Raw genomic sequence first — 24,144 nt, 5'->3', positions numbered from 1 at the left:
ACCTGTGTGAGATTTTTTTATGCTTACAAAGACTGCTTATGAAACTGAAACACTTCCCGCACTCAGCACAGAAAAACTTTTTATCTGTTGGAAGGACGGCACCGTCCCGCACAGTCTGAGGTTCCTCAGGATAAGAGGAATATGATGGTCCGGCACCGTCCCGCACAGTCTGGGGTTCCTCAGGATAAGAGGAATACGATTGTCCGGCACCGTCCCGCACAGTCTGAGGTTCCTCAGGATAAGAGGAATACGATGGTCCGGCACCGTCCTGCATAGTCTGAGGTTCCTCAGGATAAGAGGAATACGATGGTCCGGCACCGTCCCGCACAGTCTGAGGTTCCTCAGGATAAGAGGAATACGATGGTCCGGCACCGTCCTGCACAGTCTGAGGTTCCTCAGGATAAGAGGAATACGATGGTCCGGCACCGTCCCGCACAGTCTGAGGTTCCTCAGGATAAGAGGAATACGATGGTCCGGCACCGTCCCGCACAGTCTGAGGTTCCTCAGGATAAGAGGAATACGATGGTCCGGCACCGTCCCGCACAGTCTGAGGTTCCTCAGGATAAGAGGAATACGATGGTCCATCTACACTGTGTGGTGCCGGATGGACATTTGAGGTAGTCGGGTTTTCTCCTGGACTATACTGTGTGATGTCCTCATCTTCTACTTTACAGTCTGGAGACAAAGTGAGACAATCCTCTGAGGTTTTCCTCATCTCCCGTCCATCTACTAAAATAGAAATACAAAGATTATTACTAGACATGAGCTGATTGGTTCCCCTAAACCAGGACTCCTCCCACATCAGGCAGCTTTGTCTCTGAGGATCTTACAATTCCCCCCTCAAGGTAACTAGTAAATGGCTCCTCTGATCTCCTACCAGATCATTTCTTTATTCATAGACCTTAGTCAGAGAGTGAGGAGACAACGAGAACTGTCTTTTATAGGAGTGACAGTGATGAGGGGATTATAGGACGAGGGTCAGGAGTATGTAATGTACAACATAGAGTATATAGTGCAGGGGTCAGGAGTATGTAATGTACTACAGAGTATATAGTGCAGGGGTCAGGATTATGTAATGAACATGTAGCACCCTGGTGTTTAGGAAGGGTGGCTAATAAATTGAGTTCACCAGGTGGTAGTTATCCTTGCTTATTGTTAGGAGATCTACTGATTCCTCTCTAACTTTGGATGGCTGCACCTTTTCTCTTCTGTCACTAGGTGGCACTAGATAGACAAGGGTGAAGCAAGGTCGGATTATGAATGGATGGGTGCCTCAGCCAATTGGCAAGGGTTTCTTTGGTCCCTTGGCCTGCTGGGATAGCCTATTTATTTGGGTGGAGTCAGGTGATCGAGGTTCTGTGCCACCTGGATGGCTGTCTGGGTGGACGTGTGTTATGTCGCCCGGGTTGCTAGGCCGGAAGCCTGAGGCCTATCCAGGAGAAAGAGAATCAGCGCAGGGTTGGGAGTGCAGGATTTTATTCCCACGAGAGTAAACATTTAGCTGAACGGGGAACCAGTTGTGGTCGGAGGTGGAGGGGAAGCTGTCGCCACTAAGGGACCATCCACCTTGTTACCGGAGACTACAGTTAGTAAGCTGGAGCCAGTACCAGAGCAATCTTCTCACCAGCCTGGGACAGTGAAGAAGTGGGAAAGCTTCAGCAGGTGTCAAGCCAGGGGCCCAGCAGGATAGCGGGGGTGACGCTTGAGGATCAGTAAGTGTCAAGCCAGGGGCCCAGCAGGATAGTGGGGGTGGTGATTGAGGAATATACAGCGGGTTAGCTGTAGAAGCGCTCAGGACATTCAGTGGCCACTGAATCTGGAAGTCTAGTGAGTAGAGAGGAGCCTAACACCTCCCGGTTCGGATCGCGGCAGAACAAGCGAATGGACCCGAACGTTTGTGCGAACATTCGAACACCGTTTAAACTTTATGGGGCCCGAACATGAAAAATCAAAAGTGCCCACAGGCTCTATATACTCTGAACAGCAGTATACAGGCGGTCCCCGGGTTACAAACAAGACAGGGACTGGAGGCTTGTTCTTAAGTTGAATCTGTTAGTAATTTGGAACTGGTACATTTTGTAAGTGTAGCTCCAGCCAAAAAATCTAATTTGAAGCTTTTTGGAAAACATAGGGAAGGGTTATCACCCCTGTAACATTTGTTTTGCTGTCTGCGCCCCGTGTTCAGAAGATTTCACCTCACTTTCTGTCCCAATGACAATTGGATTTAGAAAATTTGGGGTTATTAGGGAAACAAGGATTGGTGATAAAGCATCAGTGGAGAGGAGACACCTTTTTCCCATATCAACTCTTACAGGAGAGAATTTCCCTTCCTAGGGGTAGATTTCCTCTCACTTCCTGTTGTCTCCCTCCGTTTGTAAGTAGGAGCCGTTTGTAAGTCGGATGTTTGAAAGTAGGGGAAAATTGTGCCTTAGGTGTTGGTGGTACCAGAACACAGTAAGTCCTCACCGTTACTCTTGGTGGGTGCAGGAACGGGCCCTGCTGTGAAATATTAGATCAAAAATTGTAATTAACAGGGGCAGAAAAATTGGGCCTTAGGCAGTGGTGGTAGTGCCCTGAAACAAAAATATTCTTAGAAGCCATCAACATGAACATTGAGGAGGAATAGGATAGTCGCTCAGCATAATAGGATAGTCACTCAGCATAGGCAGTCTTCAAGGGATCCCACATCCATAGAAAAATCAATTGGTTACATCAGCATCAGGTGCTTGGTAGCTGGTGATCCAAGACGGATTCATTTTTATGAAGGTAAGCCGATCAACAGAGTCTGTGGACAGGCGCACTCTGTGATCGGTTACAAAGCCTCCAGCAGCACTGAATGTGCATTCAGAAAGAACGCTGGATGCAGGACAGGCCAGTAGCTCGATTGCATATTGTGCAAGCTCTGGCCAGTGGACCATCCTCAAGACCCAGTAACCCAGAGGATTTTCTGTTGGAAAGGTCTCAAAGTCTGATCTTGCCCCTAGATATTCCTGCACCATGTAATTCAGACACTGGCGACGGTTGCTGGAATCAATCAGACCTTGGGGCTGCGGACTGAAGAATTGTCTGAAGGCATCGGTCAGACGGCCACCATCTCCACCGCTCTTTCTCTGACTGAACGAAGCCTCAGCAACACAATGTCCAGCACCAGGAAATTGTAACCTCCCGGGCTCTGGAAACGCATTGCACAAACCTTTCTGCAGAGCCTCCCAAAGATGTTTCATCCTCTGCTCCCTCTGCGAAGGGTGGATAAGTTCTGGGAAAGTTCCTGAAAACAGGGCACATGGGTCAAATGTCCATGTCGGAGGGCAGAGAGGAGGTTGGTGCCTACAACCATTCCTGGCTGAAGCTGGCGTGGCGTCAACCACCTCTGAGCCTGCCCCTGCAGAACTCACATAATCTCTGCCCCAGTGTGGCTCCTGTCCCCTAAGCAGACTAACTTAAGCACTGCATGGCATCTTTTTGCCTGAGTGCTTGTGTAGCTCCTTGAACGTCTACAGAGCATCGCTGGTTAAGGAGGAAAAATCTGCAGAGGAAGAGGCCATAGAGGAAGAAAAGGAGGGGGTGGAGGAGAGAGCCACCACTAGCATTTTGGAGGTGTGGTGGCAGAACAAGCTCCAACAATAGTGCACCCTGTCCTGCATCCTTCCCAGCTGCCAGCAGAGTTACCCAGTGCACCGTGAAAAGAAATGGCGTTTGGGAACCTGCCACTGAGGTACCGCACATTCCACAAATTCACAAAAAGGGGCAGAGTCCACCAGCTGAAAAGGCAGCAGTTGCAGTGCAGATGCAGTAGCCAAGGTAGCATTCAGACGCTGAGCATGTGGATGGCTGGGACCAAATTTCTTTCTACGATTTAGCAACAGGGGTAGGGAACGTGCATGCGGCCTTATATAGTGTGGGGCGTGGATTTAGTCCCCCTAAACCATGATTGGCCAAAGGCACCCTGCCTTTGGCCAATTGTGGCTCTCTTTGCTGACGGCGCTGGGATTGGCCAAAGTATGCGGGTCATAGTGCATGCTTTGGCCAATCATCACACAGCAATGCACTGCGATCTCGCCGTGCATTATGGGGTGTGACGCGGCGCTCGAATTTGGCGCGAACGCCCCATAATGTTCATTTTTCGATGAACGGGCAAACAGCCAATGTTAGAGTGGAACTCATGTTCGACCCGAACATGACGCTCATTCCTACTAATGAGAGACCGGGAGCTCAGGGAGAGAAGATCTGCAGTGAGAGACTGTGTGAGAAGAAGAGAACTATTCTGTGATACCAAGAGTTATGTAGAACTACTGTTAGTGACTGTAACAAGATTTGTTACCATAGGAGACAGCGGTCCTACCTATACAGAAGTGGTGTCTGGCTGGAGGCCTTCCACTGTATAGCAGTCTACCAATTGTCATTGCATCTACTCAAATGTGTCCTGGCCCTAAACCGGCTCTCCAACCGTTCTTGTTCAGAGATAATAAAGAGCATGTAATGTACAACATAGAGTATATAGAGCAGAGGTCAGGAGTATGTAATGTACAACAGAGTATATAGTGATGGGTTAGGACTCATGATATGAAATGTTTACTGTAGACAAGTTGCAGAGATCCCACATCGCTGCCTCCCATCTCCTGAGACTGCACTCAGTGACTTGGGTCTGAGACTATACAGACATATCCCTCCACCCGGCACAGCCAGCAAATAACAGAGCAAGTAACCCGGAAGAATTGTTCTGTCAGAGATCTCACTAGACCCGGGCATGGGGCAGAAGACCCAAGGTACATACCCCAGGTGTCTAGGACAAGCAAACCCTATGGTGAAAATCAACATTTTGCTGCCAGCTGAACCCCAGAATCTCCATAAATCCAGTCTAGAGACATAAATTGTGTCTGCAGCACAGAGAAGGAAGATTATCCGAGAGAAATACAGGAATACAGGACGGGGAACACAGCTCAGGAAAGTGACCAGGGGATTACAGGCTGATATCACCCAGTCCCCGCCCTACTCTGGACCAATCAGTGAGCAGTATGGGTGGAGGAATGGATTTAGTGTTAATGACCCACCTGTGCTGATCTCTGTAGGAGTGTCCTCCTCTATAAATGTCCCCGTTATTCCATCCTCCTCCATAGACTGCTGATCATCCCTCACATACGTCTCTTCTTCTTCTGATTTGACCTCAAATTCTATATCGATTGGATCTCCACTCTAAACCAAGAGAATGAGAGAGAATATCATCTGTAAGATATAATCTTTATTATTGTGACATCACATCTATAAAATCCACACATCCCCCCACAAGTCAATGTCTAGATGTTCCGTCCCACCAACCTTTAAATAAGGAGGGATGGTGTGACCTTCCTGTGTGGAATAATCCCGGGAATACAGAGGATGGGGACATCTCTCTGGTGGGTTCCTGGTATTAGGTGGCTCCATCATATCCTTGTGTCCTTCTGAAAACTCCTCCATCACTCCATACTCCTCATCCTCCTCTTTAATCTCTTCTTTAACATCAATATTATCATCCCCGAGGTTTCCACTCTGAATATATAATAAAACATTCATTATAATAAACATGTTTGTGTATAAATCATAACCACCAATAATTGTTCCTCATCTACCTGATGATGGTGGGGGATGGTATGTTCTTCCTTCATCACCCCATCCTCATCCTCCTCCTTCATCTCTTCTTTAACCTCAACTTTAGGATCTCTCAGGTTTCCACTCTGAATATAGAATAAAAATGACATCAATGGTAACAATGCAGATAATGTACAGATCCTAATGATACTATCAGTGATTGTTCCTCATCTACCTGATGATGGTGGGGGATGGTGTGACCTTCCTGTTTGGAATCCCGGGAATACAGAGGACGGGGACATCTCTCTGGTGGGTTCCCATTACTGGATCCATCTGTAGGAAACACACACACTGACTGAATACATTGTTTCTATGTGTTTATCAGATGATGGGGGATCTAGGTGGAGCCTCCGTACTGCTCTCTCCTTTACAATAAAGTCTCCTCTTACCCGGTGATGTGAGGGGCGGCTGATTGTCCATCATGACGTCCTTGTAGAGATCCTTGTGTCCTTCTAAATACTCCTACATAGGGAAATAGACAGTGACATCACCTGATACTTACAAAGATAAAGTCATCATCCAGACACATCCCTTGTGTTGAACCTTCACAGACATCAGGAATAGTTATTTCCTCCTCCATAAAGATTATAAAATCAAACACAGGTATCTTAAGTCCACCTCTAAAAAAAAAAAAACCCAACCCGTATTATCGTATAATTTGTTAGTATAAACTGAAATGAAGAGAATGTTCCGGCCTTGTAAGTGGGGGAATGTTCTGACCCTGAAGGGGTTAATCTAGGTCTCCACACTATATATGTGTGTATCACCATCTGCTGGAGATAAAAGACGTCACAGTGACTATGGAGGAAGAGGACGGACATGACGGGGTTACTGGGTGTAAATAGAAGATAAGATCTTATTACCTCCTCTGCTGCGTCTTCCAGCGACGTCTCCTCTCTAATTCCTCCCGACTCACCTCTCACCCAGAACTTCCTGTCTGTCCCTGACATCATTTCCTGTCTTCCATAGAGACTTCTCTCTATGGTAGAAGTGAGATCACCATCTTGTGGAGCTCAGAGGAACTGCAGCCCAGAGAAACATCTCATAGGTGTCCTTTTATGAAAGTGCGGTAAAATACCGCTATTCAGTTCTCAGGCATTCTCAGGGGAGATCGCTCTCCTCTGAGTGCCTGTTTATGAAGCTTTGTAGATCGATTCTCATGTTGAGATGAGGAGCGATCTACAAAACGGCTGGAAACTCCTGAGAACTGCTTCTCTCACTGTAATCTGGCGTGATGTAGCGGGATTACAGTATGAGGAAGTGAAAAATACAGAAAAAGTTGAACACGAATCAGCACACATTATACACCACATATTAATAAAATAATAAAGTTACATTCCCACCAAACAATATACATTAACCGAATTATTAAAAAACATTGTTTTTATCAATATTTAAAGCTCATACATGTGCCTATTTACATGTGAATGGTGTATAGGAAATGAATGGAATCCCACATATGTAATGCAGCTATACACCATTCATATCAATGAAAAATACATTTATAATCATTACATTTTAATAAAGTATACAAATATAAACCCGTATAACTGAAATAGAACAGTCCATGGGTAAAAACATATTTTAGGGTTTACATATTTTTTTACTAATAAATAAAAAATTATATAAAAATGACTTTAATAGCATTTTAATGCAGGTAGACTAATATATATATATATATATGTGTGTGTGTATCTATAGATATATATACACATAGAAATAAACACACACACACATATATATATATATATATATGCTATATGATGATGTATATATACATACACTATAAATTCCTAAGCTGCTCATTTTGGGGGGTGTATTGGGGGGAAGATGGGATCTGACTGTATAGCTGCTTGTGTGTGAAGCATGGAAGACAAAAGACTTCCTTCTTCCTCCACAATACTCAGCCAGCTTCGGCTTCTCTCTCGGATTCTCCACCTCTGAGATGGTGAATCAGAAAGTGAGAATTCTGTCACAGATCGCCAGTGAGGTGCTGAGATCGCACCTTCATAAACTGCTTTCCGTTTCTGTGACAGTCAGTTACAGATTCTCACTGTGCTGAGATAATCGGTGGAGAGAACATGTTCTCCGCTGATTACCTCAGCTTCATAAACTGTGTATGACCCAGGGGAGGGCTGGCAGCCTTAGGCCTGGGGGGCAAGTCCAGTCAAGTGGCCCATAGAGCGTGGAAAAGTTATGGATTGAGGAAAACAGTATAAGATTTTTCATGATCACAAGAGTCCGCACAGAGGCCCCCCTTACATCAGAGTCTGCACAGAGGCCCCCCTTACATCAGAGTCTGCACAGAGGCCCCCCTTACATCAGAGTCTGCACAGAGGCCCCCTTACATCAGAGTCTGCACAGAGGCCCCCCTTACATCAGAGCCCGCACAGAGTCCCCCCTTACATCAGAGTTCACACAGAGGCCCCCCTTACATCAGAGTCCGCACAGAGGCCCCCCTTACATCAGAGTCCGCACAGAGGCCCCCCTTACATCAGAGTCCGCACAGAGGCCCCCCTTACATCAGAGTCAGAGCACCCTTTTTTATACACTGGTAGCCAGGAGAGCCAGGAGAGACTAGAGGGTGAGCTTACCAGGATGGAGGTTTGATGCTTTTTTGGGTTCAAACTTCCTGTCCAGTGCCCACACATGCCCGGGGAGTGTGGGCGGGGCAGACTCAGAAGAAGGAGGAGCATATGAGCTCTTTCTCTCGTCGTGTCTTTGCAGAGAGAGAAGGGGATGTCAGCGCTGGTTGTGCGCTGAGGCTGAGCTATGTGTGAGACGAGACATAGCTCTGCAGCCATCTACCTCGGAGCTGACACAGGCACGGCTGCACAGTGGGAGGTGAGCGGGGGCAGTGACCTGTATTAACAGAGCTCCAGCAGGCATATTCCTGCTCTGCAAAAACAGCATTTGGTAGTGGCGGCCGGTGGCTGTGCATAGTGTCACCAGCCCGGGGGGAGATTTCCACCCTGCCCCCCCCCTCCCCTGGTATGACCTGAGATCAGCGGTGAGAATCGGGATCGCCGCTGATCTCACTTTCATAAAAGGACACCATAGTCTGAACACGGCCTTGTGCTGTGTGTGTGTATGTACTGTATATCCTTATAGATGGGTCATCTCCACTCCCACCAAGGGGGAGAGAAATATATTACTGCCTATTCCAGCCTTTCTCAGCCAGGGTTCCTCCAAAGGGTTCTAGGGGTTCCTTGAGCAATGGACAATTTCTGTCTCTCAGTAACAGCTGACATCAATGATCTGTAAGGAGGGCAGTCTTCCCACTGATGACATATAAGAGGGTCCTTCTCCCATTGGTCACCAATGTAAGGGACCACTACACTGACCACTGATATAAGGAGAAATTCCATCCAAACCGTGAGATTGGTCAGAGACTAATTGGTATCATTCTGGGCATTGCCAGACTAGGTCTTGGTGACAGAGAGAAGGGTGATGCTGCTCATACTATATATGACCCTCATCTACATCATGGACATCTTCTTCAGCTTCTTAGTAAATAGGATGGAAATCTTCACAATCCTATATGTAGCTCCTGTTGAGTAGGCGCTATTTTGTAAATTTAGTTATCTGAGCTGTAGTTGGCTCAGAATATTATGCCAAATTGTGGGTTTCTGTTCGAGTTCTGCTGTGTTGCACATCTTCCACTTGACTGTAGGTGTCGCTGTCACCAGGAGTCAAGGTCCAGTCTTGGGGCCTGCTGGCCCGAGGCTCCACAACTGAGAGTAGGCCCAGGAGTTTCTGGGGCCTACTGGTCCAGGGGTTGTCCTGTGCTGTCTTGCCTGTGGGAAGAAGCCGAACAATTGGGGGCGCAATTGGAGGACGCATCCTGGCCAATTTACCTCACTGTGCTGCCGGCCTGGCTGAAAGATCCTGGCACCGTGGACTGTGTGCTTTCTTTGGAGCTTTGTAGAGTGTGTGTGTGTGGTTACATGATCTTGTGGCAGAGGACTGTGTGACGACTTGACGACACTCATCAAGTCTGTGGCAGAGACTTTGAACGAGCTTCGCACCGGCTGCTAGGTCAGTGAGAGAGGCCTATCCGGTAGTTGCTGAATCCAGTGTGGAACCGATTTGTCCCCTGGATCTAAGACTGTACCTGTGATCCACAAGCAAGGTACCTGAATCTCCCCTATCCCTCCACCCCTCTGTTGAACCTTGTTTAATAAAACCCTTCAAGAAAAAGAAATGAAGTGTTGGTGCGGACATTTGTGAATAACTCTTCAAGAGGGACCCCTGGGAGAGCGGGATGGTAGAGGAGATGTTGGTGTCGGAGTGGAAATGGACAGAACACGGGATGATGACACTGAAAGAACAATACGGCTTCATTCTACAGTATGTCAAGGAGAGACTGTTCTCTCTAATTATTGTCAGTAGAAGACCCTGACCACTGTATATGATATACTCCTGTATATGATATACTCCTGACCCCTGTATATGATATACTGCTGACCCCTGTATATGATATACTCCTGACCTCTGTATATGATATACTCCTGACCCCTGTATATGATATACTCCTGACCCCTGTATATGATATACTCCTGATCACTGTATATGAGATACTCCTGACCCCTGTATATGATATACTCCTGATCACTGTATATGATATACTCCTGACCTCTGTATATGATATACTCCTGACCACTGTATATGATATACTCCTGACCACTGCACTCTAGGCCCATTATTCAGGGTTACCTTTTAACCACTTCCCACCCGGCCTATAGCAAAATGACGGCCGGGAAGTGGTTCAGTTATCCTGACTGCCCATTATATGATGTCCAGCAGGATAAGCCGTGATCGCCTGCCATACGGGGCACACAGCCCGGTGATCTCTGTTGTGGTGTGTGAGTCTGACACGCCGCAACACCGATCTCGATAAAGAGCCTCTAATGAAGGCTCTTTACCACATGATCAGCTGTGTCCAATCACGGCTGATCACAGCGTCAACAGAAAGAGACGTTTATTGACTTTTCCTCACTCGCACCTGACAGACGAGAATAGAGGAGAGCCAATCGTCTGCTCTCCCGACAGGGGGGTCTGTGCTGATTGTTTATCAGTGCAGCCCCCCACCCAGGACCACCAAGGATGCCTGCCAGGTATGCTACCCTGGACCACCAGGGATATGCCAATCAGTGCCACTCATATATACCCTTCAGTGCCCATCAGTGCCCATTGTCAGTGCCCACCAGTGCCATCTCATCATTGAAGGAGAAAACGTACTCATTTACAACATTTTATTACAGAAACAAAGAATTTTTTTTGTTATTATTATTAATTCATTACGTTCCATTCGTTTAGATGCAGCATTTGTTATTTCGGGTAATTCGTAACTTCGGATAAATTCGTATTCATTATGTTCACTAACAGCTAAATTACAAGGAACACCTTAATAATCACCACCATTTTATTCTCCGGGGCCTCTGCTATCACATAATATATGTTTGGGGGTTTTATCTAATCTTCAGGCCCAAAATAATGCAAAAACATCTGACAGTGAAAGGGTTAATGTGAGCTAGATGGGATCACTCTGCTGTGCTCACACATTAGGGCTCCCCCTAGCTGCAGCCTGGTAATAACATTGCTAGGAGGTCTATTCATTTATCTGCTCCATACTTCCCATCTTTATATAAACGTCTCCTGACATTTAGGGGTCTATTCATAAAATATGTGCATAGCAATTCCCCCGGGGAAAGTCCATGTACATTCCTTCTGTGTGAATGGGGGAAAGATGAAAGTTATTAGGATATTTGCTGTGCTGGTCGAACGGTTTCCATTCATTTACAATGGAAATGATTGCATTTGGCCACTAGATGGAGATAATTTCTATGGTACTTAGCGCCATCTAATGGCCAAATGTGGTGTAACGGAACCCCAAATGGGACAGGAGTTAAAGCCGTTTAAGATATTCCATTCCAAAACCAAGACAGCTATCGAAACTCCACAATACGGCGAACACGACCCATACGGATTCTCCCAGAAACGAGAGACAGTTCTGTTTGAGGTTCAAAACGAATAGACTCTTTAATGAGAAAATCAGACTCTTATATACAGTTAGTAACCAAAAATGAACAATCACTCAACTCCACCCACAACACGACACAATGAGCCCAATACACATCTTTTTTGTAGACATTCTGGCACCAGCTCTTGGGCTAATTTGCATGAGCTAATTAACTACAGCTGATAAGTCAGACATCTGACCTTTAGACTGTCTGTTTAACTCACAATACACATGTATCATCAATAGAACTTCACACAATCTCAGAATATTATGCCAAATTGTGGGTTTCTGTTCGAGTTCTGCTGTGTTGCACATTTTCCACTTGACTGTAGGTGTCGCTGTCACCAGGATTCAAGGTCCAGTCTTGGGGCCTGCTGGCCCGAGGCTCCACAACTGAGAGTAGGCCCAGGAGTTTCTGGGGCCTACTGGTCCAGGGGTTGTCCTGTGCTGTCTTGCCTGTGGGAAGAAGCCGAACAATTGGGGGCGCAATTGGAGGACGCATCCTGGCCAATTTACCTCACTGTGCTGCCGGCCTGGCTGAAAGATCCTGGCACCGTGGACTGTGTGCTTTCTTTGGAGCTTTGCAGAGTGTGTGTGTGGTTACATGATCTTGTGGCAGAGGACTGTGTGACGACTTGACGACACTCATCAAGTCTGTGGCAGAGACTTTGAACGAGCTTCGCACAGGCTGCTAGGTCAGTGAGCAAAACCTATCCGGTAGTTGCTGAATCCAGTGTGGAACCGATTTGTCCCCTGGATCTAAGACTGTACCTGTGATCCACAAGCAAGGTACATGAATCTCCCCTATCCCTCCACCCCTCTGTTGAACCTTGTTTAATAAAACCCTTCAAGAAAAAGAAATGAAGTGTTGGTGCGGACATTTGTGAATAACTCTTCAAGAGGGACCCCTGGGAGAGCGGGATGGTGGAGGAGATGTTGGTGTCGGAGTGGAAATGGACAGAACACGGGATGATGACACTGAAAGAACAATACGGCTTCATTCTACAGTATGTCAAGGAGAGAACCGTACAGGAGAGACTTTTCTCTCTAATTATTGTCAGTAGAAGACCCTGACCCCTGTATATGATATACTCCTGTATATGGTATACTCCTGACCCCTGTATATGATATACTGCTGACCCCTGTATATGATATACTGCTGACCCCTGTATATGATATACTCCTGACCTCTGTATATGATATACTGCTGACCCCTGTATATGATATACTCCTGACCTCTGTATATGATATACTCCTGATCACTGTATATGAGATACTCCTGACCCCTGTATATGATATACTCCTGATCACTGTATATGATATACTCCTGACCACTGTATATGATATACTCCTGACCACTGCACTCTAGGCCCATTATTCTGGGTTACCTTTTTAACCACTTCCCACCCGGCCTATACCAAAATGACGGCCGGGAAGTGGTTCAGTTATCCTGACTGCCCATTATATGATGTCCAGCAGGATAAGCCGTGATCGCCTGCCATACGGGGCACACAGCCCGGTGATCTCTGTTGTGGTGTGTGAGTCTGACACGCCGCAACACAGATCTCGATAAAGAGCCTCTAATGAAGGCTCTTTACCACATGATCAGCTGTGTCCAATCACGGCTGATCACAGCGTCAACAGAAAGAGCCGTTTATTGACTTTTCCTCACTCGCACCTGACAGACGAGAATAGAGGAGAGCCAATCGTCTGCTCTCCTGACAGGGGGGTCTGTGCTGATTGTTTATCAGTGCAGCCCCCCTCCCAGGACCACCAAGGATGCCTGCCAGGTATGCTACCCTGGACCACCAGGGATATGCCAATCAGTGCCACTCATATATACCCTTCAGTGCCCTTCAGTGCTGCCTATCAGTGCCCATTGTCAGTGCCCACCAGTGCCATCTCATCATTGAAGGAGAAAACGTACTCATTTACAAGATTTTATTACAGAAACAAAGAATTTTTTTGTTATTATTATTAATTCATTACGTTCCATTCGTTTAGATGCAGCATTTGTTATTTCGGGTAATTCGTAACTTCGGATAAATTCGTATTCATTATGTTCACTAACAGCTAAATTACAAGGAACACCTTAATAATCACCACCATTTTATTCTCCGGGGCCTCTGCTATCACATAATATATGTTTGGGGGTTTTATCTAATCTTCAGGCCCAAAATAATGCAAAAACATCTGACAGTGAAAGGGTTAATGTGAGCTAGATGGGATCACTCTGCTGTGCTCACACATTAGAGCTCCCCCTAGCTGCAGCCTGGTAATAACATTGCTAGGAGGTCTATTCATTTATCTGCTCCATACTTCCCATCTTTATATAAACGTCTCCTGACATTTAGGGGTCTATTCATAAAATATGTGCATAGCAATTCCCCCGGGGAAAGTCCATGTACATTCCTTCTGTGTGAATGGGGGAAAGATGAAAGTTATTAGGATATTTGCTGTGCTGGTCGAACGGTTTCCATTCATTTACAATGGAAATGATTGCATTTGGCCACTAGATGGAGATAATTTCTATGCTACTTAGCGCCATCTAATGGCCAAATGTGGTGTAACGGAACCCCAAATGGGACAGGAGTTAAAGCCGTTTAAGATATTCCATTCCAAAACCAAGACAGCTATCGAAACTCCACAATCCGGCGAACACGACCCATACGGATTCTCCCAGAAACGAGAAACAGTTCTGTTTGAGGTTCAAAACGAATAGACTCTTTAATGAGAAAATCAGACTCTTATATACAGTTAGTAACCAAAAATGAACAATCACTCAACTCCACCCACAACACGACACAATGAGCCCAATACACATCTTTTTTTGTAGACATTCTGGCACCAGCTCTTGGGCTAATTTGCATGAGCTAATTAACTACAGCTGATAAGTCAGACATCTGACCTTTAGACTGTCTGTTTAACTCACAATACACATGTATCATCAATAGAACTTCACACAATACAGGGTCAATTAGCACAACACAATGACAGGTTCTTTCAGGGCCATCCTAGATTAATTTACATGACAACAGACGACATTAACACCTAATGGTCTGTGTTCCCACATTGAATGAGTCACTCTTTCAATTAACCTGTTGAGTTCAGAATCAACAACCTGTAAATAGTTCTTACAGATATCCTGGAATATATTGTGAATTACAGACCCGTGTTAAAGCAATCCCAAGATATGTCCGTTATTTCCTGGCTCATACTTTGCAAGAGCTTCTGGATTCCACGGGCCCTCCCGTTACATGTGCTATTTTTAGGTGTACAATTGATTTTTCATATATGTGATTGATTCATACATATTCATGTTTTCTATACATTTTTAATGAATGGTCAACGAGGTCCTAATAAAGATAGAATTTGTCCCCGAAGATAAAGATATACATAGTGTTATATTCTTAATATCTAAAATGTGATTTGGTTATAAAATATTATTGAGAATATGAATTCCTATAAATGGTATGGATGTTGGGCTTTGAGTTAATAATCTCCTGATGTGACATTTGAACCCAGGTATCAATTTCTAGAAGCTGTGAAGACATATTTATTCATTTTGTAAATATCTTATGTTTAAAAAAAAGGTATTTCATATGACTGATGTTCTGTTTGAAAGTTGCATTGGAAGGCAGACAAATCCCTTCCCCCATTTCCTGTGTCTGTAAGTAATGAGGAAATAGACCACTTCCTATGGTAAGCCTCATATTCCTCCTCGTCATCCCCTCCATTCTGGGGAGTGATGTAGGAGGAGTGGTTTAGTTTTCGGCGGGAAAGGATCTTGAAGTTTATGTGTATCTATAAGTAATCCAGAGGATTACCACTGATTTTCTGCATCCTGAGGCTTTGTGAGTAAGGAGAGCAGTAGCTGAAAGTCTTCTGAGGAGGTGACTGATTTTTCTGTGTGACAAAAATCAAAAAGAGACTATTGTTTTTCTGCTGTATGACCAGCAGTGTCTGCCCGGCACTAGGCTGTGCCAGACTCCATAGGTAGGTTCCTGTGTGGTGAAGGTAGACGCCCCAAGTGGCCAGGGTTTATTTTATGTTTGATTTTGTTTATGCTGTTTGGATGCTTGCACTTGTTTCCAGCAAGATGGAAGAATAAACCCAAATCTTTGTTTTCAGCCGTCTTCGGCTGCCTGTCTGTATAAATTCAGTGTGTGGTGAACCCATCCAAGGGGTCACACACCCCGCTACCCCCTTACAATATTAATTTATTTACATATTAATTTATTATACATTGTTTGGCCTGATCACAGATTTATGTGCTACTAGCGCAACCTTCCCCTCTTTACTGTGTGAGGATTGATTTACTCTCCCGAGAGATTCACTGGGAATTGTCTCCAGTCATCATATTTGGCAATTGTTCCAGGTGTGCCAGCTTTGGCCTGATTGGGGCTTTGACATCTATATTTATTTATTTATTTTTGCACACTTTTTTCTTCCTCTAGGAATTTAATGGTGTAGTCACATATTTATGGAATAATTACACACTTCACTAGGTGGTAATACTAGCGCAAACCTTTGCTTTGATTTTTTGTTCTGTTTTACATCACGTATATCACGTGTTTGTAGGTGTTGCAGCTGGAGTTATTCATTTAACACAATTTATCATCATTTTTGTATCAATTTAAATATTCTTTCCCCTTAGCGCAATTATTTGGCTTGTTTATTTTTTGGGTTATATGTTCCACCTTCAGGTGCTGGACACTGGTGTAATCAATTAGACAGGAAGTTCCCTCCCTATATAACCCCTCCCATACTGGGAGTACCTCAGTTTTTGTAGCAAAGCAATAAGTGTCCCAATATCCCCAGACAAGAGGGGCGGGAGCTCTGTGTCCCGTGATGTACTCCAAGAAAAGGATTTTACAGGTAAGCTGTCATAAAAATCCTATTTTCTTTATCGTACATCACGGGACACAGAGTCTAGTCATTACTAAGTGGGATGTCCCAAAGCAATGCTTACTGAGGGGAGGGAGACACAAATAACGCACACCGCCATCAGACGTGAGGACCTATAATGCTGCCTGCAGAATACTGCGCCAAAAAGCGGCATCCTTAGACACTGGTGAAAAAACTGAGGTGCTCCCAGTATGGGAGGGGTTATATAGGGAGGGAACTTCCTGTCTAAATTGATTACACCAGTGTCCAGCACCTGAAGGTGGGACATATAACCCACTTAGTAATTACTAGACTCCGTGTCCCGTGATGTACGATAAAGAAAAAACTGTATGGACCCCCCACCACCAAGAAATTCATACTAGACCCTTATTAGAGCATGCAGCCTGACTGGGCAGGGAAGGGTGGGGGGTGGGGAGTGAGCATGCCTCCTCCTGAACCATACCAAACCACATACCCTCAACATGGGGAGAGAATCTTGCCAAGTCCATCCCCTCCTGGTTGGAAAGTTGAACAAGTCCAATGTATGATCTTGTATCGGGGGAACATGAGGGATCTGTACAACATAAGACATCGGGAAATGTATATCTGTCTGCAGAACACAGGGGAGATATTGGAACTCTAATTCATGGTCACCTGGAAATAATGAAAAGGAGAAAGTCCATCCAAACCGTGAGATTGGTCAGAGACTAATTGGTATCATTCTGGGCATTGCCAGACGAGGTCTTGGTGACAGAGTGAAGGGTGATGCTGCTCATACTATATGTGACCCTCATCTACATCATGGACATCTTCTTCAGCTTCTTAGTAAATAGGATAGAAATCTTCACAATCCTATAGAAGAGGTTGGGGGTCCTGAGTAGTCATAGAAAGGCCCAGCACCCCAATAGTAGAGGAAGAGGTGGCCTAGTGACATGGAGAAGAAGACTCCGGTCAGTCTCTGGATCTCCACCATTGGAAACATGGTGAGACAACAAATACAGCGGGATGGTGGAGGAGATGTTGGTGTCGGTGTGGAAATGGACAGAACACGGGATGATGACACTGAAAGAACAATACGGCTTCATTCTACGATATGTCAAAGGAGAGAACCGTACAGGAGAGACTTTTCTCTCTAATTAATGTCAGAAGACCCCCTGGGCAGTCTCTAACCATCTCTTGTATCATGTCCACAGTCTCTAACCATCTCTTGGTATCATGTCCACAGTCTCTAACCTTCTCTTGTATCATGTCCACAGTCTCTAACCATCTCCTGTATCATGTCCACAGTCTCTAACCATCTCTTGTATCATGTCCACAGTCTCTAACCTTCTCTTGTATCATGTCCACAGTCTCTAACCTTCTCTTGTATCATGTCCACAGTCTCTAACCTTCTCTTGTATCATGTCCACAGTCTCTAACCATCTCCTGTATCATGTCCACAGTCTCTAACCATCTCCTGTATCATGTCCTCAGTCTCTAACCTTCTCTTGTATCATGTCCTCAGTCTCTAACCTTCTCTTGTATCATGTCTGCAATCTCTTACTTAAACACACTGCTAATAGTATTACAAAATATCGATTCGGTGTACCTCTAGCAGACATGAAACAAGAGATCAATGCAGCCTCGCCAGTGGCTGTGGGATGCAGCCCACCTGTGCCCATAAGATGCAGCCTCGCTAGTGCCTGTGGGATGCAGCCTGCCTGTGCCTGGATCAGAGCGGCGATCTCCCTGTGTCATGGAGCTGGATTTGAATTGCCTGGGCCGCAGTAACAACGTTCCGCCTCTGGCTCCCCCAAGGTAGCACTTGAAACACTACGATTACCAGTGCACTTGGCGGTCTTGGCATTTCCTAACTTCTTCCTATATTACTTGGCATCCCAGCTGGTGCTCATCCATGATTGGCTGTGCCCAGTTCCGGCCAATGCCTGTACCTCCACGGAGGGGGCCATCGCATCTTCCCTGGAAACCCTACATAATATTATCTACAGAGGCCGGGTCCCTGATCGCCCCGACACCTCTCTACTTGCCACTTCCCTTTCCTCTATATTGTCACAAAAGTATCCAAACACACCTGGCTGAAATCTCCCAACAACACCCTGTGGTTTCACCCTAATCTGCAGGAACTGTACTCCCTTCCTGATCCCAATCGCTGGTACTCCAAGGGGGTTAAATATTTATGCCACCTGTACAACGCTCGGGGCTTTAAATCTTTTTCTCAGCTACGTTTAGACTTTGATCTACCAAGACCTTTTCAGAGGTGCGATATCCTTCTCTGTACAATCCGTGTTTTATTGATTGCATGGAATATCGGAATTTTCTGAGATTGTGGATTTGGGGTTTTCATGAGCTGGAAGCCACAATCATCACAATAATGACAAATCACGGCTTGAATCCTCTTGCTTTGCATGTAACGAGTCTCTCTCATATATTCGTCTCGCCTTTTAAGTTGCATTAGTGAAATAAATGAACTTTTGCACCATATTCAAATTTTTCGAGTTTCACCCGTATATCAGGGTGTGCTTCTTTCCCACATGTCCAGCAACATTCACATACAAGACATTTCCCGCACTCACTAATACACCTCGAGGGTTGTGTGGGACCCCTGATGTACAGGAAGACAGGACTTCAGTGAGGAACATTTCCCTCACTCAGGACAGGAATACGGCTTCTCCCCCGTGTGAGATCTCTGATGTCTGTTAAGACTGGACTTCTCTGAAAAACATTTTCCGCACTCAGAACAGGAAAAAGGCTTCTCCCCCGTGTGAGATCTCTGATGTTTGGAAAGATTGGACTTCACTGAAAAACATTTCCCGCACTCAGGACAGGAAAAAGGCTTCTCCTTCGTGTGAGATCTCTGATGTGCGGAAAGATGGAACTTCACTGAAAAACATTTCCCGCACTCAGGACAGGAAAAAGGCTTCTCCCCCGTGTGAGATCTCTGATGTGCGGAAAGATGGGACTTCACTGAAAAACATTTCCCGCACTCAGGACAGGAAAAAGGCTTCTCCCCCGTGTGAGATCTCTGATGTGCGGAAAGATGGGACTTCACTGAAAAACATTTCCCGCACTCAGGACAGGAAAAAGGCTTCTCCCCCGTGTGAGATCTCTGATGTTTGGAAAGATTATATTTCAGTAAAAAACATTTCCCGCACTCAGAACAGGAATACGGCTTCTCCCCCGTGTGAGATCTCTGATGTTTGGAAAGATTAGATTTCAGTAAAAAACATTTCCCGCACTCAGGACAGGAATACGGCTTCTCCCCCGTGTGAGATCTCTGATGTGTGTAAAGATTGGCCTTCGATGAAAAACATTTCCCACACTCCGGACAGGAATACGGCTTCTCCCCCGTGTGAGATCTCTGATGTGTGGAAAGATGGAATTTCCGTATAAAACATTTCCCGCACTCAGGACAGGAAAAAGGCTTCTCCCCCATGTGAGATCTCTGATGTGTGGAAAGACTGGACTTCACTGAAAAACATTTCCCGCACTCAGAACAGGAAAAAGGCTTCTCCCCCGTGTGAGATCTCTGATGTCTGGAAAGATTGGACTTCACTAAAAAACATTTCCCGCACTCAGGACAGGAAAAAGGCTTCTCCCCCGTGTGAGATCTCTGATGTGTGGAAAAACTGGACTTATCTGAAAAACATTTCCCGCACTCAGAACAGGAAAAAGGCTTCTCCCCCATGTGAGATATCAGATGTCTGGAAAGATTGGACTTATCTGAAAAACATTTCCCGCACTCAGAACAGGAAAAAGGCTTCTCCCCCGTGTGAGATCTCTGATGTGTGGAAAAACTGGACTTATCTGAAAAACATTTCCCGCACTCAGAACAGGAAAAAGGCTTCTCCCCCGTGTGAGATCTCTGATGTGTGGAAAGACTGGACTTCATTGTAAAACATTTTCCGCACTCAGAACAGGAAAAAGGCTTCTCCCCCGTGTGAGATCTCTGGTGTCTGGAAAGCTTGGACTTCATTAAAAAACATTTCCCGCACTCAGGACATGGAAACCTCTTATGTGTTGGAAAGATAGCACTGTCCCGCACAGTCTGAGGTTCCTCAGGATGGGAGGAATACGATGGTCCGGCACCGTCCCGCACAGTCTGAGGTTCCTTAGGATAAGAGGAATACGATGGTCCGGCACCGTCCCGCACAGTCTGAGGTTCCTCAGGATAAGAGGAATACGATGGTCCATCTACACTGTGTGATGCCGGATGGACATTTGAGGTAGTCGGGTTTTCTCCTGGACTATACTGTGTGATGTCCTCATCTTCTACTTTACAGTCTGGAGACAAAGTAAGACAATCCTCTGAGGTTTTCCTCATCTCCCGTCCATCTACTAAAATAGAAAAACAAAGATTATTACTAGACATGAGCTGATTGGTTCCCCTAAACCAGGACTCCGCCCACATCAGGCAGCTTTGTCTCTGAGGATCTTACAATTCCCCCCTCAAGGTAACTAGTAAATGGGTCCTCTGGTCTCCTACCAGATCATTTCTTTATTCATGGACCTTAGTCAGAGAGTGAGGAAACAACGAGAACTGTCTTTTATAGGAGTGACAGTGATGATGGGATTATAGGACGAGGGTCAGGAGTATGTAATGTACAACATAGTTTATATAGTGCAGGGGTCAGGAGTATGTAATGTACAACATAGAGAATATAGTGCAGGGGTCAGGAGTATGTAATGTACAATATAGAGTATATAGTGCAGGGGTCAGGAGTATGTAATGTACAACATAGAGTATATAGTGCAGGGGTCAGGAGTATGTAATGTACAACATAGAGAATATAGTGCAGGGGTCAGGAGTATGTAATGTACAACATAGAGTATATAGTGCAGGGGTCAGGAGTATGTAATACACAACATACAGTATACAGTGCAGGGGTCAGGAGTATGTAATGAACATGTAGCACCCTGGTGTTTAGGAAGGGTGGCTAATAAATTGAGTTCACCAGGTGGTAGTTATCCTTGCTCATTGTTAGGAGATCTACTGATTCCTCTCTAACTTTGGATGGCTGCACCTTTTCTCTTCTGTCACTAGGTGGCACTAGATAGACAAGGGTGTAGCAAGGTCGGATTATGAATGGATGGGGTGTCTCAGCCAATTGGCAGGGGTTTCTTTGGTCCCTTGGCCTGCTGGGAGAGCCTATTTATTTGGGTGGAGTCAGGTGATCGAGGTTCTGTGCCACCTGGACGGCTGTCTGGGTGGACGTGTGTTATTTCGCCCGGGTTCTTAGGCCTGGAAGACTGAGGCCTATCCAGGAACAAGAGAATCAGCGCAGGGTTGGGACTTCAGGATTGGATTTCAACCGAGAGTAAAGGTTTAGCCGAACGGTGAACCAGTTGTTGTCAGAGGTGGAGGGGATGCTGTCGCCACTAAGGGACCATCCACCTTGTTACCGGAGACTACAGTTAGTAAGCTGGAGCCAGTACCAGAGCAATCTTCTCACCAGCCTGGGACAGTGAAGAAGTGGGAAAGCTTCAGCAGGTGCCAAGCCAGGGACCCAGCAAGATAGTGGGGGTGACGCTTGAAGAGCATCAGTAAGTGCCAAGCCAGGGGCCCAGCAGGATAGCGGGGGTGACGCTTGAGGAGCATCAGTAAGTGTCAAGCCAGGGGCCCAGCAAGATAGTGGGGGTAACGCTTGAGGAGCATGAGTAAGTGTCAAGCCAGTGGCCCAGCAGGATAGCGGGGGAGACGCTTGAGGAGCATCAGTAAGTGCCAAGCCAGGGGCCCATTAGGATAGCGGGGGTGACGCTTGAGGAGCATCAGTAAGTGCCAAGCCAGGGGCCCAGCAGGATAGCGGGGGTGACGCTTGAGGAGCATCAGTAAGTGTCAAGCCAGGGGCCCAGCAGGATATCGGGGGTGACGCTTGAGGAATATACCGCGGGTTAGCTGTAGAAGAGCTCAGGAGATTCAGTGGCCACTGAATCTGGAAGTCCAGTGAGTAGGGAGGAGCCCAACACCTCCCGATTCGGTTCGTGGCAGAACAAGCGAATGTACCGAAAGTTTGTGCGAACATTCGAACACCGTTAAAGATTATGGGGCCCGAACGTGTATAGGGAATTAATTGATCATGCTGTATCACTATATATTTCTGTTTTATATTAAATAAGTATATTCTGTTTTGCTCAGCAAATGCTGAGTTACAAGTTGGCAATTCAGTATTTCACTGTCAGCATTGCAGAATGGCATATCATGTTTTTGTCACAAACTTTAAGGGGTTGGAAGCCTACAGATAACAATTTAGGTGTTAGCAGTATGAGATAATATATTATGTATTATAAGCAAATTGTATGTTAAGTATGGTAATTGTCAAGTCACGTTTGTACGTCATAATAGAATGGGAGACACAGATAGCCAGATAAGCAGAGATAGAGGTTTGGGTGTGTTAACCCTAAAACGACATAAAAAGGAAGGGAACTCAGACCTCGTTGGAGCACTTACCAATATACATGCTATTTAATGTATGAAAGTGTACCCCATATATATATATATGCAATAATAAATCTTTTCCTTATGATTTGGAGCTAGTCTTGCTTTTAGGATTATTAACCCTTCACAAACGTGAAAAATGAAAAGTGCCCGCAGGCTCTATATACTCTCAACAGCAGTACACAGGCGGTCCCCGGGTTACAAACAAGACAGGGACTGGAGGTTTGTTCTTAAGTTGAATCTGTTTGTAATTTGGAACTGGTACATTTTGTAAGTGTAGCTCCAGCAAAAAAATCTATTTTGAAGCTTTTTGGAAAACATAGGGAAGGGTTATCACCCCTGTAACATTTGTTTTGCTGTCTGTGCCCCGTGTTCAGAAGATTTCACCTCACTTTCTGTCCCAATGACAATTGGATTTAGAAAATTTGGGGTTATTAGGGAAACAAGGATTGGTGATAAAGCATCAGTGGAGAGGAGACACCTTTTCCACATATCAACTCTTACAGGAGAGAATTTCCCTTCCTAGGGGTAGATTTCCTCTCACTTCCTGTTGTCTCCCTCCGTTTGTAAGTAAGAGTCGTTCGTAAGTCAGATGTTTGAAAGTAGGGGAAAATTGGGCCTTCAGTGTTGGTGGTACCAGAACACTGTAAGCCCTCACCGTTACTCTTGGTGGGTGCAGGAACGGGCCCTGCTGTGAAATATTAGATCAAAAATTGTAATTAACAGGGGCGTGTAAACAGGGGCACAAAAATTGGGCCTTAGCCGGTGGTGGTAGTGCCCTGAAACAAAAATATTTTTAGAAGCTATCAACATGAACATTGAGGAGGAATAGGATAGTCACTCAGCATAATAGGATAGTCACTCAGCATAGGCAGTCTTCAAGGGATCCCACATCCATAGAAAAATCAATTGGTTACATCAGCATCAGGTGCTTGGTAGCTGGTGATCCAAGACTGATTCATTTTTATGAAGGTGAGCCGATCAACATAGTCTGTGGACAGGCGCACTCTGATCGGTTACAAAGCCTCCAGCAGCACTGAATGTGAGTTGAATGCAGGACAGGCCAGTAGCTCAATTGCATATTGTGCAAGCTCTGGCCAGTGGTCCATCCTCAAGACCCAGTAACCCAGAGGATTTTCTGTTGGAAAGGTCTCCAAGTCTGACCTTGCCCCTAGAT

At 45.6% G+C, this 24,144-nt stretch overlaps 1 protein-coding gene and 1 pseudogene across 1 annotated transcript in view; both read right to left on the bottom strand.

Annotated features, from left to right (window-relative positions):
• Positions 1-14,863, bottom strand: part of LOC120910661 — a 148,491-nt gene extending 133,628 nt beyond the window's left edge. The window contains 2 exon segments of the mRNA XM_040322414.1: positions 2-117; positions 14,818-14,863. Of these exon segments, the coding sequence (XP_040178348.1) occupies positions 2-117; positions 14,818-14,863 (162 nt within the window).
• Positions 14,864-17,173: 2,310 nt separating this feature from the next.
• The window catches only part of LOC120910660, a 39,861-nt pseudogene continuing 32,890 nt past the window's right edge, over positions 17,174-24,144 (bottom strand).

The sequence above is a fragment of the Rana temporaria genome, chromosome 8, assembly GCF_905171775.1.
Source record: "Rana temporaria chromosome 8, aRanTem1.1, whole genome shotgun sequence".
NCBI lineage: Eukaryota > Metazoa > Chordata > Amphibia > Anura > Ranidae > Rana > Rana temporaria.
This window is presented reverse-complemented; position numbering and strand designations above follow the sequence as displayed.